Genomic DNA, 17,772 nt, shown 5'->3' on the forward strand with positions numbered 1-17,772 from the left:
CCATTGATTTTAGATCTCTTGTTCCCTTGTCCCTGGGTTTGTTGGCTCCTTCCTTCATTTCCCCCACCTCCCTCTCTCCCATGCCCCCCCTGACCGCAACTGTCAATCCTGTTGTTTTCTCCTCTGGATTGTTTATCCTCCCTCTCTTATATAGATAGACATGATCCTGAGTTGTTTCTATTAAAACTTTTTTCCTTGTAAAATAAAACAAAAATAGTATAGAGCATATTTTCTTAAAACATCACTTTAAGTAGAACTTAAAAAACAAACAAACACAAAAACAAAGTAGAACTTTGTGAGTCACCCCATGGGTTCCAATCCAATCACAACCACTTCCCTTCAAAAGTAACCTCACAGCAATTTGAAGGAATTATTTTTTCTCCTGCATTGCTTTTTCATATGAAAATAAGTCTTCTTAAACTGTAGGTACTGCTGAGAAAATTATTCATTCTATAAATATGCACGTGCAACTGTCAGCAGGCAGAGAATAAGAGAGCCTTTTATTATATCTCTAAAGCAAGTAATCATTAATATTTTGTAATAAGATAGTTGGTAATTGATTCAAAGTGGTAGGTCAACTTAGAAATCAAAGTTTACTATTTTTCCATTTATTATATATATATATATATTTTTTTAAATTCCATTTATAAAAGATTTTTAATTATTTGACTTCAGATGGGGGGCAGATTGGCCTATGAAAAGTTAGAAACCTTGAAGTGATGATACTAGTGCCAAGTCACGTACAGAGAACTGTGCATTGATTCCTGTGTAAAAGAGAATGAACGCTTACGCTGGTCTGCGATGATAGGCATTTATGGTGTAGCTGTTTCAACAGTTTTTTAAAGGTATAGTTTCATAGTACTGTTGTCATCATGAATATGAATCACGCTCTCTATACATGATATCACGCAATAATAATGTCCAAATACCGTGGCGCCTCTCTAAACGGCTTGTAGTTTGTTGATTACGTGTGTGGTACACATAATCTGGAAGAACTCCCCTCCCTTTAGACAGTATTATTTGAGACATACATAGCACATTATATGTCCGAAGTATGAGCTTTGAAACAGGTTTAATACAGCTGTAATGTATATTTGTAGATTCCCCTTTTCTCAGCACGGTTTTAATGGTTTTAAAAATATATTTGCATATATGTAAATATCTCCATATAAATTATTCATGGGAGGTAAAAATAGTAACTACAGTGGAGAACCCTAGTATATCCCTGTAACTGAGTTACCATCAACAATGTCGGATGGACTGTCTGACCAAGATAACCCTGAGAAAGGCACAAGAGCACTACTGTGGCTTTCTTGCCAAAACGTTGCCCACGCCATGATTAAAACATCAGACACGGCCATCTGCAAACTAATAAAAGCATTCTCAAAAACCAGCTGTCAAATAGACATTTAAAAAATATACTGCTTTTCGTTTGTGTCTTATTGGTACAAATTAGGAGCAGCTCTTAATTACTGTCTGGCATAGGAAACAGCTGGGAATTCAGCTTGTTTTATTTCTGGTTCAAACCTAAAATTCAATTTGTTAAGGTATGTGAAATTGCTAAAGGAGCTGATCGCATAGTGGGTTATAGGGTGGGTTGTAACTGCAAGGTTAGCGGTTTGGAACCAGCAGCCACTCCCCTCGAGAAAGATGAGGATTTCCGCTCCTGAGAACCCCCAGGCAGTTCCACTCGGAGTCAGAATCAGTGTCAGCAGCCGTGTTTGGAGCTCTCTAAAGCTTCTCTAAGTGCTCTTCTTTACTAGAGTGCTACTATTTCAGACTCTAAAGAGGAAAGCACAAACTACCCATAATCAGAAGTAACTGCTGTTAAGAGTATTTACTGTCTATAGTTTTTATTTTATTTATTTATTCTTTTTTTTGAGGTTGTCTATGATTTTTAAACATAATAACTGGGGCTATACTTTGTACAGTTCTGACCATGCTTCCTTCATGTAACCAGTCATGCCTGTCTTCTATATCATTACAAATTATTCAACACTTATTTTTAAACATTTAATAATCTTTCAAATGAATGTATCAAAGTTTACTTGTTCTTTGAGGTAACTAATTCATCCTGGTTACAGAGGTGGTTGCTGTAGGAGAGTGAATATTTTAATTAGGCCCTTGTTTTATTGGTCCTTAATTTCTAGGATCTTTTGAGAAACATTGTTTGGAAGAAAAACTCTTTAAGAGTCATGTTGCCAGTATTTATTAAAAAGTAAGCATTATAAATATGCTGTTTTGTATGAAAAAAGATTATTAACTAATCCATAAACATATGGAATGTTGTTTTTAATGTGTAAGTTCCAGAAACTTTTCACATTAAAAAATTATAAATTTAATGTTTCCGTTTGGCAGATATATGAGTTCAGGAATTTTGAGATTACATCTTTTTCTTTAGAAGCATGAATAAGATCAGTAATACTCAAAATTGAATTTTTAAGTCTATAGACATTCTATTTTCAGGATGAGTGACAGTGACAGACTTGGCAATATGCATTGCTTTTAAGGTTAAGATTTAGAACAACATGAGGATAGTCAAAAAGTATTACTATAAAGAGAATGAAATGATACATTTCATGATACATTTAAACAAATGTATCAAAAAGCTCTTATTTTTGGAGCACAGCCTTCACCTAAAGGTGGTATCCCCACCTCCTTAAACCTTTCCCAGAATAATTCTGTGTGCTCTGATTTTCACCATGTCAACACAGCAGTTTGGGCATCCTTGAGGGACTCAAATCATTTTGTTTTTAAATGTTCTTTGTGTTTGGGGAACAAAAAGAAGTCTGAAGGGGCAAGATCCGAGCTGTAGGGTAGATGAGAGAAGAGTTCCTGACAAAGTTATCCTAGGATAGTTATTGCTGCCCTCAAAGAATGAGCAAGTGAATTATCACGATGGAAATAAATTCCCTGGTGCAACTTTCTTTTTTTAACTATTAAAGATTTTAATTTTTAAAAACTTCTTCCTTATAACAACCTCATGATTGTCCTGTATCTTCCCCCACCCCACCCCTCCATTCTTGTATTTCGCCCTTTCACATTTCCCCAACTGTGAAGGATTTCTTTTTAACCAAGCAATTACATTAAGTGAATGTACGACTAATAGATCCATTAGTGGTTGCGTATGAATAAATTATACTTTGTGTGGGGCTATCAGATCATTCTGATCTGGGAATGTAGTGGTGACTCAACTTTAGACATGAATACCTGAAATAATTCTTTATTGCATTAATCTGGGAGGAATCTGCTAGTAGACCCACTCCACGGATTGTTAACATCTCTTAAAATTTCATGTTTTGGCAGGTAAACCTAGCCTTTAAGCAACCTGGAAAGAGGCTAGAGCACCAAGGAATTAGAATTGAATTTGTAGGTCAAATTGGTGAGTTTTAAAATAGTATTCCTTTTTTTTCCTCTGATAACTGAATGTGAAGAGGGTTAGATTGGCCCACAAGTAGTTGAATTTGAACTTAGCTTTGTGGAAAGAAGGAATTGATTTTACATAATGGATAGGATTTATTTCATAAACCTATTAAATCATTTTGTATTAAATGATGTTTGACATATCCTGCCTTTGTTATTAGACCTAATTACTAGAAAAATGAAGGATATTATATATGCTAGCAGCCTTGAAAATTAATTCAAGTGAATTAATTGACTCACTGAAACTTCCGTCTGCCTACATTTCTCACCAGCCTCACTCACACTCACCAACTTCACCTTCATCTTCCCTTTCTAATTAGCCATGCCATTTGCCTCCCCGACTTCTAGTGTGTATGTAGCCAGAAAATTCCATGTGGGAAGGAAAGGTGTAATTTCTTCTTGGTGGAGATCAGCTTCGTATGTACATTTTCATTCCTCGGTTTAGCAGAAAGGTAAACTGTATGTAAATCTTTGGGACTGCAGATTTAGAAAAGAGAAAAAAAGCCTGTCTTTTTGACACTTTCCCTCACTGGTTTTTAATTTTCACTTCCTAAGTTGTACTGTATGTCTTTCATGTGTCAAAACTGGAGTTGGTGACTATTTGTTTACATATCTGTTCTGAATGCGATTGTACTTGAAGGACAAATTGTAATAATGAAATGTAATTGGTTTTAGTTTTTTGTGTCTTGTAATTTATTAAGGAAATATATCTGCCCAAACCAAAATAAGAAAACAGTTTCTGAAGAAAGTTAAAGAAATACCTGACAGTATATCAACACAGTCCAGTCATTCAAGGGAATGAACTCATTGTTTTATTTATTTATTTATTCATTGTTTTTGAAATAAACCTGTGCTATGTTAATTGAACTTTTTATGTGCAGGTAGAGCATAGTTATGAGGTTAATGGAATTCAGACCATCTCTAGTTTATAAGAGATGAATCTAAGTGTGCTGGTAAAAAGTATTTGCTCTGGAGGTAGAAGTTTGGCTTCTATTGAAATGACTATTAAATATAATTGGTCTTTCTGCTTTTTAAAATTTCTTAGAACTTTTCAATGACAAGAGTAATACTCACGAATTTGTAAACCTAGTAAAAGAACTGGCTTTACCTGGAGAATTGACTCAGAGCAGAAGTTATGATTTTGAATTTATGCAAGTTGAAAAGCCATATGAATCTTACATTGGTGCCAATGTCCGCTTGAGGTATGTATGTTACAGTATACTAGAAGTTGTAAACAGAGTTGAAACCAGTAAGTAACCGCTACTATTGAATGTCTTCTTGTTAGGTGCTGGTCAGTTGGTTCTGACTTACAGCAGCATGCCCAGTCCTGCACCATCCTCTACTCCCATTTTCCAATTACAAACCTGGACTGGAAGACTTAAGATTTATTTTTTAATGATATGATATTATTTATTAATTTTCTTTTATTTATTTTAAGATTAATAGTGCATTTCAGGTAAAATATTACCTAGCAAATTCCCATTTAACAATTTCTATGCAAATTATTCAGTGATACAGTGACATTCTTTTTAAAAAAATTTTTTTTAAATGTTTTATTAGGGGCTCATACAACTGTTAGCGCAATCCATACACACATCAATTGTGTAAAGCACATTTGTACATCATTCTCAAAACATTTTCTCTCCACTTACCCCCGACATTAGGTCCTCATTTTTCCCCTCCCTCCCGATAGTGGCATTCTTCTCAATGTGTCATCATTCCCATTCATTACATTCTAGTGTCCCTCTTTTCTTTTCTTATCTGTGCTTTAGAATAGTTGTTGACCTTTTGGTCATATGAAGCGGATGTTGATTGTAGCTCATTACTTATAGGTAGTACTGCAGTGTAGTTGTACATAGGGTTGCTATGAGTCGCACCTAACAACATTTTTTATCTTATGAACCAGTCTTATTTAGCTACAAGGGACCTCAAGGGATAATATAGGTTTAAAATGAAATAATTTTGTTTTCAGGGTGTTCATCTGAAGGAGACCTTTATACTTAGCCAGCCCGGTAAATACAGACTTTTAAAGAATTTCAGTTCTGTTCCACATTTTCCTTCTGTTTTTTCAGGATCCATCTGTTGTGGCCTTGCTCAGATGGCGGTAGTCTTAGTTGGTCACCACTGGCTGTATCTCTCTTCTCCCACTTAATGGGGCCACAGAAAGAACAAGTATACACATATATCACAGTACTTGGAAGTACAGTACAAGGAAGCGTGACACCTGAGGGGCTTGCACATAATTTGTGGATCATTATATCGTGCATTATTTGCATAGCACTGTGGTAGTTCTTCTGGTTTCAAAGTTGACGAGGCTGTGGTTCATGTAGATGATTAACCTTGTAGACTACTTACATCACTGGGTCATTTTTAAAAACAGTTTTATTGGCACTTCATACAACTCAATAGTTTAGTCATATCAAGAAGAGTTTTACAGTCTTTAATCAATTTTATAACATTTTCTTTTTCCTGTACTCACCATTATTTGTGTTATCCCTCCCCCCATTTTGGCAAAAATATACACAACAAAACATTCTCTAACAACTTCTACATGTATTATTCAGTGCCATAGATTATACTCTTCATGTTGGACAACCGTTATTGATATCTGTCTATAAATTGTTCCTCTACTATTAATAGCAAAAATTTTCTCCTTTTTCCATGATAACCATAGGTCAAGTTTGGTTCCTTCTTTCTTTTTAGTTGTCTTCCTGATACAATGTTCACATCTCATTCACTTCCATTATTAAATCACTTTTAAAAAGAATTGTATAGGGGAGTGAGGGAAAAAAATGAGGAGCTGATGCCAGGGGCTTAAATGGAGAGCAAATGTTTTGAGAATGATGAAGGCAATGAATGTACAAATGTGCTTTGCACAATCAGTGTTATGTATGGATTGTGATAAGAGTTGTATGAGTCCCTAATAAAATGATTTTAAAAAAATTGTATATACATCATCACAGTCAGTTCTAGTGCCCCTTCCTGCTTCCCAAATTCGTTGCTTGATCCTCACCCCCTTCCCAATAAACCAGTGCCTCGGCTCATTGTCTCTAGAAGCACTCCTGTGCTTCACGAACTGGGAAACCCAACAGAAACAATAATAAAAGAAGCACAAAAGGAAACAAGTAATATAAAGATATAAATAAAAAGTAAGAAAGAAAAGACCACCAACAATATTTAAAAAGCCAGAGAAGAAATATCTGTCATGGAACAAGTGAGAACTATTTGAGCCTGGAGAAAATTCAGATCAGGTCAAGTATCATACCATTGTTCATTCCACCATAATCAAGTTTATAATACAATAATCTGCCAGTAAAGCTGTGCAAGGCCCTTACCTGTGACTAGAGGGGATCTACCAGAGGCTTAATCTGACTAGGCACTCTGCAGAGGAATTTTGGGATCCCATTGTCTTCCATAGCCTTTTACAAAGTGTGTGTTCATATTTGGATTTTGTTATTGTCATTTGTGGTTCACACAGGCTGGCGTGCCGCTTCTGTGTGGACTTAGTTGACGCCTTACTTAGATGGTTGCTTGTTTAAATACAAGCCTTTAAACACCCCAGACTATTCCATTTGATAGCCTGGTACCATCTGCTTCTTCACCACTCTGCTGTAGCACCCTTATCTTCAATGATCTCTTCATGAAGGCGAGTATGCAGCAGTGCCATGTTAGAAGAATGAAGTATTCTTGGATTGGGGCTAGATTTATGTGCACTGTATACTCATTGAGACTTTGGTCTCTTTTTTCTTTTGTTGTGGGTGAGTTGAGACCAATAGTTGTACTTTAGGTGGCTGTCTTAAGACCTGGAACACTAGGCATCACATTGGGATGTATGTAGAGCATATTCTTTGTGTCCTCTGAGATGATGGCCCTAAGCCTTCAAATCCTGAAAGCCAGTCTTGCTTTAGCTATATCTAGAAAGTATCCATAACTGGGTCCCCAGTGTGATTTATTTGATGTATGAGGGTAAGACAAAAAGTATAGTACTAGTCCCAGTTCATACACACATTGAATTTATCCCAAACAACATTGTTTAAATATGCCTCTCGGATCAGTAATACACTTGTCTTGGTCTCATTCAGAGAAAGTCTAATTAAAACAGTAGTTTCCTTGTGTGCTACTTTAGATACATAATTATTTTCTTAGAGCTTTGTTTCATATTCAGTGGCTTTGGTTTGTGCATAGTTGTTTTTTCTTTCTTCCTTTGATAAGGGATTAGGGTAGTGTTCTCAGCCTTCTTAATGCCAAGACCCTTTAATACAGTTCCTCATGTTGTGGTGACCCCCAACCATAAAATTATTTTTGTTGTTACTTCATAACTGTAATTTTGCTACTATTATGAATCATAATGTAAGTATTTGATATGCAGGATGTATTTTCATTGTTACAAATTGAACATAATTAAGGTATAGTGATTAATCACAAAATAATATGTAATTACATACTGTGAAATATTTATGTGTTTTCCAATAGTCTTAGGTGACCCCCCCAAAGGGGTCGGGACCCACAGGTTGAGAACCACTGGGTTAGGGAAAGAGCAATGCTTACCATATGGAAAAACAACAAAATAAGGTTAAATGGTCTTTATAGCTTTTGAGGGATAATAACATATTTCATTAATAAATAAACTGTAAAAGATTTAAAACCAACAGTGGTTTCCAAGGGAATCTGCTAACCCAATTCAATTCAAGGCAGGGAGGTCAGCTCAGAAGGTTATGGGGGGTGTTTTTTAGGACTCTGAAGGGGTAATCCTGATAGCTTTTCTCAAAGGACAAAGAATGATCATGGGAGCCTCATGAAGAAATTATAAGAAAATTGAAAACTAGATCACTGAGAAAAGAGGCCAGGAAAGTGGCCCTGAGGAATTATTTCCTATCACCACAACACACTGGCTTTTTCATTGCAGGTAGCAAGGACTGCGCTAGGAGAATCATAAGGGGAAACCTTCACCCATCCACTCTACAGCATTGATCTTGTCTCTTCAGAATTCTTTTTGTTCTCAAACTCAAAGACCCTTTAAAAGGACCATACTTTGAGTTTCTTGAGGATGCCAAAAATGCTTTCTTGATAAGGTAAATTGAAGAGCACAGAATTCTTCATAGAAAGGTTAGAGAGAGGCTAACTTAAATATTCTAGGAAAATGAAGAGATCAGCTTTTCAGGCCCTGTAAATAGATGAAAGTCATAGATTAAATAAATACTGCCTTTGGTAGTATGTAGACATAAATGGAGGGATACATTGAGAAGCAATAGCTTCACACTTTGATTTTTGTGTGTAATAAAGCTTTCAATGTTTTGTAACAAGGCTTTTTCTTTCGGTTGAATTCCCTTGTCCGAATTGTCCCGCAAGTTTTATTCATTTGTGGTGTCAACTGAATAGCCCTCTGAATTCATTGGTTTACCAGTGTTTGGTTTTAGGAATCTCATTTAGTATGTGGTTAATAAAAGATTCCCTCAAGTTTGCTTGAGAGCTAGCCAAACTCTTCTGAAAAGTTATCTACACAATTCTTGAAATTGAGCTTGTATTTTCTTTTACTGTCAGTTTTTCTTTGTAAGAAAAACTCCTTCAGGGGATGAGCCAGTCAGGGTGCGATGTAACAATGATGAAGAATACAACTTTCCTCTAGTTCCTAAGTGTTTCCTCCCCGCTCCCACTACCATGACTCGAGTTCGATCTTGCAAGTCTGGCTAGACCAGAGGAGGTACACTGGTACAGATGGGAACTGAAAATGCAGGGAATCCAGGACGGATGAGCCCTATAGGACCAGTGGTGTGAGTGGCAAAACAGGGAGGGTAAAGGGAGAATGGGTAGGAAAGAGGGAACCGATTACATGGAGCTGTGTGTGACCTCCTCCCTGGGGGACAGACAACCGAAAAGTGGATGAAGGGAGACGTCGGACAGGGCAAGATATAACAAAATACCCATTTATAAACTATCAAGGGCTCATGCGGGAGGGAGCGGGGAGGGAGGGGGAAAAATGAGGACCTAATGTCGGGGGTTTAAATGGAGAGAAAATGTTTTGAGAAACGATGTACAAATGCGCTTTACACAATTGATGTGTGTATGGATTGGGATAACAGTTGTATGAGCCCCTAATAAAATGTTAAAAAAAAAAAAAGAAAGAAAGAAAAACTCCTTCATAAGTAATGATACTATCAGTTGGTCCTGGAGTTTCAGCAGGAAAGGGAATCCTCTGCAGTTGGTGTCCGCTTATTTAAAACATTGACCTACTACAAGAACTAACTGTCCTCTTCATTAACTTTGTAGGTATTTTCTTAAGGTGACAATAGTAAGACGGCTGACAGACTTGGTAAAAGAGTATGACCTCATTGTTCACCAGCTTGCCACCTATCCTGATGTTAACAACTCGATTAAGATGGAAGTGGGCATTGAAGATTGTCTACATATAGAATTTGAATATAATAAGTCAAAGTAAGTGTCTTGCAAGTGGATAACTTAAATCTTTTAGGAAAATGAAGAAATCACCTTTTCAGTCCCTTGAAAATAGGTGGAAGTAAGGATAGAATTGACAAGCATTTGGTGTAAACAAACAATCATTGACTTGTTCTGGCTCTCAGCTTGGTGCGGGTATCTTTCTTACTCTGGTCCTGCTAAGTATCTATTTGACCGCTTTTTCCAGGTGGTCTCACCATCTCACAAGCAAGCCAGTCCCATAGTGTTGGTACTACTTTATAAGAACAAACTAAAAATATCTTTGTCAGACTATTTAATCGTTATCGTTACTGATAAACTTTGAGGATGCGGAAATGTCTTACTCACTTCCATCAAGTTGCTGCAGACTCGTAGTGACCCTAGAGGAGAGTAGCACTGCCCCTCTGGGTTTCTGAGACTGTCACTCTTTATGGGAGTAGAAGGCCTTGTCTTCCTCCCGGGGAGATGCTGGTGTTTTGAACAGCTTACCTTATGGTTACCAGCCCAATGTGTAGCCACTATGCTACCAGGGCACCAGAAAAGTTAGGAAATAAAAAGTAACACGTTTAAGCTCACCATTTAATTGCTATTAATGTCTTGAGGAGCCTGGTGGCGTAGTGTTAAATGCTCAGCTTCTAATTGAGAGGTCGGGCTTGTGCCCATCAGCTGCTTTACAGGAGCAAGACCTGCCCACCAGCGCCATTAGCTTCCACCTAGGAAACCCTTTGTGAGGCAGTTCTCTGTGTCCTGTTGAGTCAATATAAGAGAGTTGATTTGATGGCACAAAATAATTTCATCTTGTATATCTTTCCTTTAGGGTATGACATATATGTTTATATATGTTGTCTTTTTGTAGAAATTGACTCATATAAGAAAAGCCAATGAATTAATGCTTTTAAAACTTATTAGAAAATTTAAAACATATGCCAAAGCTGCCCAATTTCAGCAAATATCAATACATGGTGTTAGAGTAGACCAGCCTCTAACATCCATGGGGGTCCATAGGAACAATTGTACGGTTATAATCTATAGAGATCATAGTAAAGTCATGGCAGATAGGAGAAATAGGAGAGAGTAAAATAAAGGAGTCAAACCTTATGGTAGCATGCTCACCTCTGGGACGGCCATGATCTCAGCAGTTAGGTCCGGGCAGGGAGTGGGAGGACGGGGAGGGGAGGAGATAGCGTCTCTTTTTATTTCTGACCAAGGCCTGTATATACTTAAGGGCGTGATTACAGGTAACCACATATGTCACAGGAAGGGGCTGTATTATAGACATATGCATGACAGGAAGGGGATGAGCTAGGGGTGTACACTTAATAGTAAGGGGTGGGACTAGAGGTACACGTGACAATATGGGCGGACCCTAAACTCAAGATGGCAGTCTAAGCTTGGTCACCCTTGAGTGGGCTTGACCTCACTGGGCTCTCCTTCAGGGAAACAATCTACTATCCTTATCAGAAGGGAGTGGGCCCTACTTAGGGTGGGACAGAGTATATAGGCTGATTATTCTAGATGGCTGATAACACCCAGGGAGAATAACCTCTAAATGGCTTGTGATGACCTCCAAGTGTACAGTCATTTACCATGTGTAGCAAGCAGCCTCAGGTTTGGCATATATTTGGAGAGCAACCTGGGGAGAAATCTTTCTGTATCCCACAATGGTGGGATTTGTTCTGTCTATAGTCATGTCCCAGATATCATATAATTTAAGAATATGTGTCATTTGTAATATAACCACAGTACCATTAATATACCTATATATGAACAACTCATTAATATCATCAAATATCCACATTTCTCCTGTTGTCTCATAAATGTCTTTTTTCCCCCCACATGGTTTGTTCAAAGTGGTATTTGAAAAGGGTTCACATTTCATTTGATAGATTTTTCGCTTTTTTCTTTAACATTACAAATCTGTCTAATCCTTTTGCCATATTCTTCCAATATATGATTTTATTGTTGATATTTTTCCATTTGTCCAGGCTATTATATAACATATTAACTGTCACTCCCAGATTTTTATCAATAAAAATGTGATACATGTGCCTTCAGAATCTTAAAACATATTGCTGCTCAAAATGACCAGAAAGGTTGGGACCTAAAACTTGTCAGTTGAAGTCACTCTTCACATTGACATATTGCATTACTTAACCTTTGGGGTATTATTTTGAGATCTGACATCAGGAGAAAGCAAAATCTCCTCTAGGGATTTTAGAAATTCTCAGCATCAGTATGGGAAAGAGGACCAAATTCTCACAACTAGATCAGTAGGTAACATAAATGGAGAAAAGATTGAAGTTGTGAAGGACTTCATCTTTCACGGATCCTCAATCAGTGCTCATGGAAGCAACAGTAAGGAAATCAAAAGACATATTGCATTGGGTAAATCTGCTGCACAAGACTCCCTTAGAGTGTTGAAGAACAAGGATATCACTTTGAGGACTAAGCTACTCCTCTCCCAAGTCATGCAGTTTCAAATGCTTAATGTGCATATGAAAGTTGAATAAGGAAGACTGAAGAATCGATGTATTTGAATCATAGTGTTGACGAAGAATATTGCAAGTACCATAGAATGCCAAAAGAACAAACCAATCTGTATTGGAAGAGGTACCACCAAAATGCTCCTTAGACGCATGGCGAGACTTGGTCTCACGTACTTTGAAGAGGTACCACCAAAATGCTCCTTAGACGCATGGCAAGACTTAGTCTCACGTACTTTGTACATGTTGCCATGGGAGACCAGTCCTTGGTGTGTGGGCCAGGTCCGAACTAGGCAGCCCTGTTTGGACCAAGCTGAAGCAGGTCCGGGTCCTGCACATCCCAAAGGTCAGCACCAGAAGGCTCTAGATAAGATAACTGCCAGATAAGATAACCAGTGAAACCAGATGTTCCAGGTTCAAAGAAAGCCAAGAGGATCTCCCAGTTTCCAGACCTCATATGCTAATTGCCATAATTGCCATACATTCCTCACCACCCCTTTAAAAACCCTCACCCCCCACTGCTGAGCACGACTTCCATGACCTGTTGGCCTAGGTCACGGAACCTCGTCCGGGAGCTCCTCCCAACTAATAAAGCTATTTTTTTGGCTCTCATTTGTCCTGTCAGTTATATCTGTCTTCCTCCCTGTTCCTCAGTTCCCCTTTACATTTGGTGCCGAAACCTGGGAGAGGTAGGGACATGGGCTCCGTGCTGTCCTCGGCCCTGCTTCGGCTGGGACGCAGCCCACCCCTCCTCTCCTCTTGAACCTCCGGACCCTGTCTGAATGAGCGACTTCTAGTCAGTACCTCTGTGTGTATGTTCATTCTATCTCGTTTGTCTTGTTTGTCGCTCTGGACACTGAGGACCAGCAAACTCATACGGAAACATAAGGTCCGCGGGAGGCTAACTAGCTGAAAGCCCTGAAAAGCAAGTATGCTAGGAAGCAGCTGAACGTGGCACTGCTGCAGGGGTTTATTCTGCAACCCTAGTACCAAGAGGAGTTGGAAATAACTGCCTTTCCCCAAAAGGGGTGCGATGATAAGGCCAGTTTATTGTGTCCATCTTTTTCTGTGTCTACCTTCTCTCAAATGGCTTCCAGCCTTTTGTCTCTGTGTTTACCTCCTGGGATTCCTGCTGATAACAGCACTCCTTGCACTGCCGAGCAGTCACTGCACCTTCTGCCTGGACTGGAATGCAGAGGGTGTGTCTGAACCCTTTCTACCTGTTTGTGTGTTTTGCGTCTGTGGCCCTGTAGTGCTTTCGCTAAAATTTTCTGCTTCCCCTTCCTCTGACGTTGAACAAAGGCCTACCATCTTTACCAGCCATAAATCCAGGTCCCCTCCCCCTTCTCTGTTTCCATTGTCTCTTTCTGATCTGAGGTCCCTGTCTGCTGGTTAAAGCCGCAGGCCTGTGCCAGGGAACCTTCCTGTTCCAGAGAGTCCAGGACTCTCCCGCTGGGCCCCTAGCTCTGACCAGGATGCCTCTTATAATTACTGGGCCACCTCCTGACTGACGGTGCAAACAGGGACCAGGGGACACCCTTCTCCTCTGTCCATACCCCCTGCAGTTTGAGACACAATGTGAAGTCTTCTGTCACAACCCCCTAAGGACAGTCCTTTGGGGTGCCTACTGCCAACCTTACTGAATTGGGTTTGGCTCTTGATCTCAGCCCTAAATGCCTAGTATTTTTCAGTAATCAAGTGTGGCCTCAATACCAATTGGACAATGAGTGCTAGCCAGAAAATAGCACTTTCGATTTTAACGTTCCCCCGCAACCTCAATAATTTTTATCAACAAACTCACAAATAATCAGAAGTCCCATATGTTCAGGTCTTTTTCTTTCTTCGCTCCCGTCTCTACTACCTGTCACCCTGCTCAAGTTCTCTTAGCCACTCTCTTAATCAGGGGCCTGACAGTACTCCCCTTCCGTTTTTCTCAGGACCCCCTGACTCCTTATCTGCTCCCTAGTAAGGCCTCCTCCACATTCTGGGTACCCCTCACCATCACCTCCTCTGCTACCCCCTCAACACCCAAAGGCTAAGGCACTGTGCCTCCAATACCTGCCCCCTTCCCGAACCAGACCCCTCAGATTCCCTGGAGTCTCTCCCCATCCCGGCTCCCTCCCTGCTCAAGGGTGTATGGGAACAGCGACCACCATTTGGCGCCTGCTTCAAGTGCGAAGAAGGGCACTGGTCACAGAGGTGCCCCTAGCCTAAAGCTCCAGCCAAACCCTGCCCTGTGTGCAGTCAGAGCTGACACTGGAAGTCCGACTGTCCTTGGAAACGCGACAGGCCCTTTGCGTCTCCATGTGGGGGGACTGTCCTTCCAATTCCTGACCCGCTGTTGGCCCTACTGGGATTGGCTGGAGTCTGAGGAAACCCTGACTGGACCCCCATCACTCGCACCAAGCCTGGGGTATTACTGAAGGTATTGGGTGAGTACATTTACTTCTTACACAGAAGCTATCTTTTCTGACCTGCCCTCATTTTCAGGTTTAGGCAGTCCTTCCTCAATCTCGGTCATGAACGTTGATGGCAAGCCTACCTGCCCCAGGTGTATTAGCCCTTTACTCATTCCTACTTATACTCCCTTTGTGCCCAGTTCCTCTGTTGGGAAGAGACATTTAAATTAGTTTGGGACATCCTTACACCTTATTTTTAGTTCTCACAGCACCTCTGCTCCTTCCCCCTTCTTTCACCCAACCTGGAAGAACTAACTGGCCCTACAGACCTCATTGCTTCCTGATGTTAACCCATCATTCAATGCCTCCTTTCTAACAGCCTCATTACTCCTACCCACTCTCCCTGCAACACTCCAATCTTACCAGTAGGAAACCAAATGGTACTTATTGCTTAGTCCAGGACCTGCGCCTGTTATCCCCATATACCCGGCAGTTCCGACTCCTGTACTCTTTTGTCCCACATTCCCCCTTCCACTATACCTTTTTCACCATCCCCCTTAACCCAGCTTGTCAGCATTCATTTGCCTTTACCTGCAGCCCCTTCCTAAAACAGTTCTAAAGTAGACACAGCCGACTCCCTTAACTTCTCTCTCACTCCAAGACAAACTTATCTCATTCCACTGCTGTCTGTTTAAGCCTGTGCCCCACCCCCACCACTCAGACTTTATCTCTAAATAAACACTAAGTCATAAAGGACCTCCAACCACCAACCTTGGCTGAGCAAATCACTAAATGTGTACATTTTCCACAGAAGAACCTTGTTTTCCAGTTACTGTATGTGGTTCCTCAGCTCAGTCTATATGGTTAGTATGAATTAGCATGGTTACTCCCCACCTGAAGGTCGAGAAGAGCAGCATTCCTAATCCATCCCTGTCTCTCTAGCCCCCTGCAGGGACAAGCTCAAGAATGCCGCTATCATGATAATAAGTCAGGGCTAGTAAGGCAAGTAGTAGTAGTAAGGCTAGTAAGTAGCTGTATTCCTACTTGTCCTTGTAAACCTTAGTTTTGCCTCCTCCCTGGAAGCGGCAGAGATTTCTAGTAGAGCCGTAGACCACAGCATGCGCCAAACACAGAACTTTAACAGACAACTCCAGCGAGTCAAGGACCCCACCTCGGAGCCTCTCACCTCCTTGCAGCAACAACTTACATCCCTGGCACAGGTAACCCTGCAAAACCATCGTGACATGACCGAAAAAATTAGAAAATGTCAGTGGGGCACCACCAGCCCTTCCTCGTGGTTTCAAAGCCCTGTCATGACCTGGATCATGCGGTAAGACCTCTGATAATAATCTGTGTACTATTACTTTGAGCTCTGTGTGTGTTTAAATTTTTGCAGGAATGAATGAAAAATATCTCCAACCTGACCTTCAATCAGCTTCTCCACCCTTACAGTTCGCTGCCGACTGGCCCAGCCCCGAACTTTCCAACTCTTAATCCCCCCTTCTTTGCCCTATCTCAGCAGGAAGTAGTTAAAGACAGAACATGTTGCCCCATTACCAATATTAAGAAGTTTGGAATATGTGGGCCTGGTCCAAACTAGGCAGCCCTGGTTTGGACCAAGCTGAAGCAGGTCCGGGTCCTGCACGTCCTTCTCTGCACATCCCAAAGGTCAGCAGCTGAAGGCTCCAGATAAGATAACCGCCAGATAAGATAACCAGTGAAACCAGATGTTCTAGGTTTGAAAAAAGCTTCCAGGAGTCCAAGCAATTCTCCCAATTTCCAGACCCCATATGCTAATTACCTTGCATTCCTCACCACCCCTTTAAAAACCCTCGCCCCCAGCTTCTGAGCATGACTTCCCTGACCTGTTGGCCTAGGTCATGGAACTTCGTCCGGTAGCTCCCTCCACCTAATAAAGCTATTTCTGTGTCTGCTCTCCCTTGTCCTGTCAGTTATGTCTGTCTTCCTCCCTGTTCCTCAGTTTCACCTTTATACTTGGGAAAGGACATCATGCTTGGTCAAGTGGAAAGACAGGGAAAAAGACCTTGGACAAGACGGATTAATGCAGTGGCTGCAACAATCTCAGACATAGCAATTGGGAGAGTGGCAGGAGAGGGCAGTGTTCCATTCTCCTGAACATAAGGCTGCTGAGAGGTTGGAACCAACGTTACTGCACCTAACAACAACAGGTTGACTATCCCATCATTTCAGGGTACCTGTGGAAGATGACTGGTTACAACAACCTACTCCACCTGTCGTGAGGCACATCCCTACCAATCTTTCATGTGGCCAGGTAGTTTGTTGGCTGCAGCGTTCTGGCACTTGGAATAATGAATATTATTATTGGGGATAATGAGTTCTTGTGTAGAGTTTTTAATGTTGAAGAGTATCTTCATATACCCAATAAATATTTCAAGCATAAAAATCTAATTTTACATCCGAGTTAATTGTTAAAGTTCTCTGAAAACAAAGTTGATCTCTAAGTAAGACCAATAAATCAGGCTGAATCTTTCTCTTTGAGGTTTATCTTCCTTTGCCTAGGGAATGGATGAGTTCTTTAGAAAAGAAGCCACATTAAACAATGTAGATAGTCCAATGACATTCTTAATAGTTATTACCCTAAAGATGTCTAATATTTTCAGAAGGATATATTTCACTCTTGGTTTGTTTTGAAAATGGATATTTAGTAAGTGAGGTATATTCTTTCCCTAAAGGTATCACTTAAAGGATGTGATTGTTGGAAAAATTTACTTCTTATTAGTAAGAATAAAAATCCAACATATGGAGTTACAACTGATCAAAAAAGAGATCACAGGAATTGGTAAGTTGAAGAGTATTTGAATTAAATTTCCCAAATGACATAGTTGGAGTAATAGATAGCCATTTTACTAAGGAATGTGTGTTTTAAGGTTCCCCTTGCTTTTTCATGGCTCTTTAGCTTATTTCATTTTCTTACTGAATAGTATTCCATTGTATGGATGGATGTACCACAGTTCGTTTATCCATCCTGTTTTTTTTTGTTAAGTTGAATTTTT

General features: G+C 40.1%; 1 protein-coding gene across 1 annotated transcript in view; it reads left to right on the forward strand.

Annotated features, from left to right (window-relative positions):
• Positions 1-17,772, forward strand: part of VPS26A (VPS26, retromer complex component A) — a 36,077-nt gene that overhangs the window by 10,927 nt on the left and 7,378 nt on the right. The window contains exons 3-6 of the mRNA XM_045291266.1: positions 3,307-3,382; positions 4,469-4,625; positions 9,691-9,855; positions 17,452-17,558. Coding sequence (XP_045147201.1) covers positions 3,307-3,382; positions 4,469-4,625; positions 9,691-9,855; positions 17,452-17,558 — 505 coding nt within the window. The remainder of the gene's footprint in view (positions 1-3,306; positions 3,383-4,468; positions 4,626-9,690; positions 9,856-17,451; positions 17,559-17,772) is intronic.

The sequence above is a fragment of the Echinops telfairi genome, unplaced genomic scaffold, assembly GCF_000313985.2.
Source record: "Echinops telfairi isolate 266 unplaced genomic scaffold, ASM31398v2 ScPeMD7_70;HRSCAF=299, whole genome shotgun sequence".
Lineage (NCBI taxonomy): Eukaryota > Metazoa > Chordata > Mammalia > Afrosoricida > Tenrecidae > Echinops > Echinops telfairi.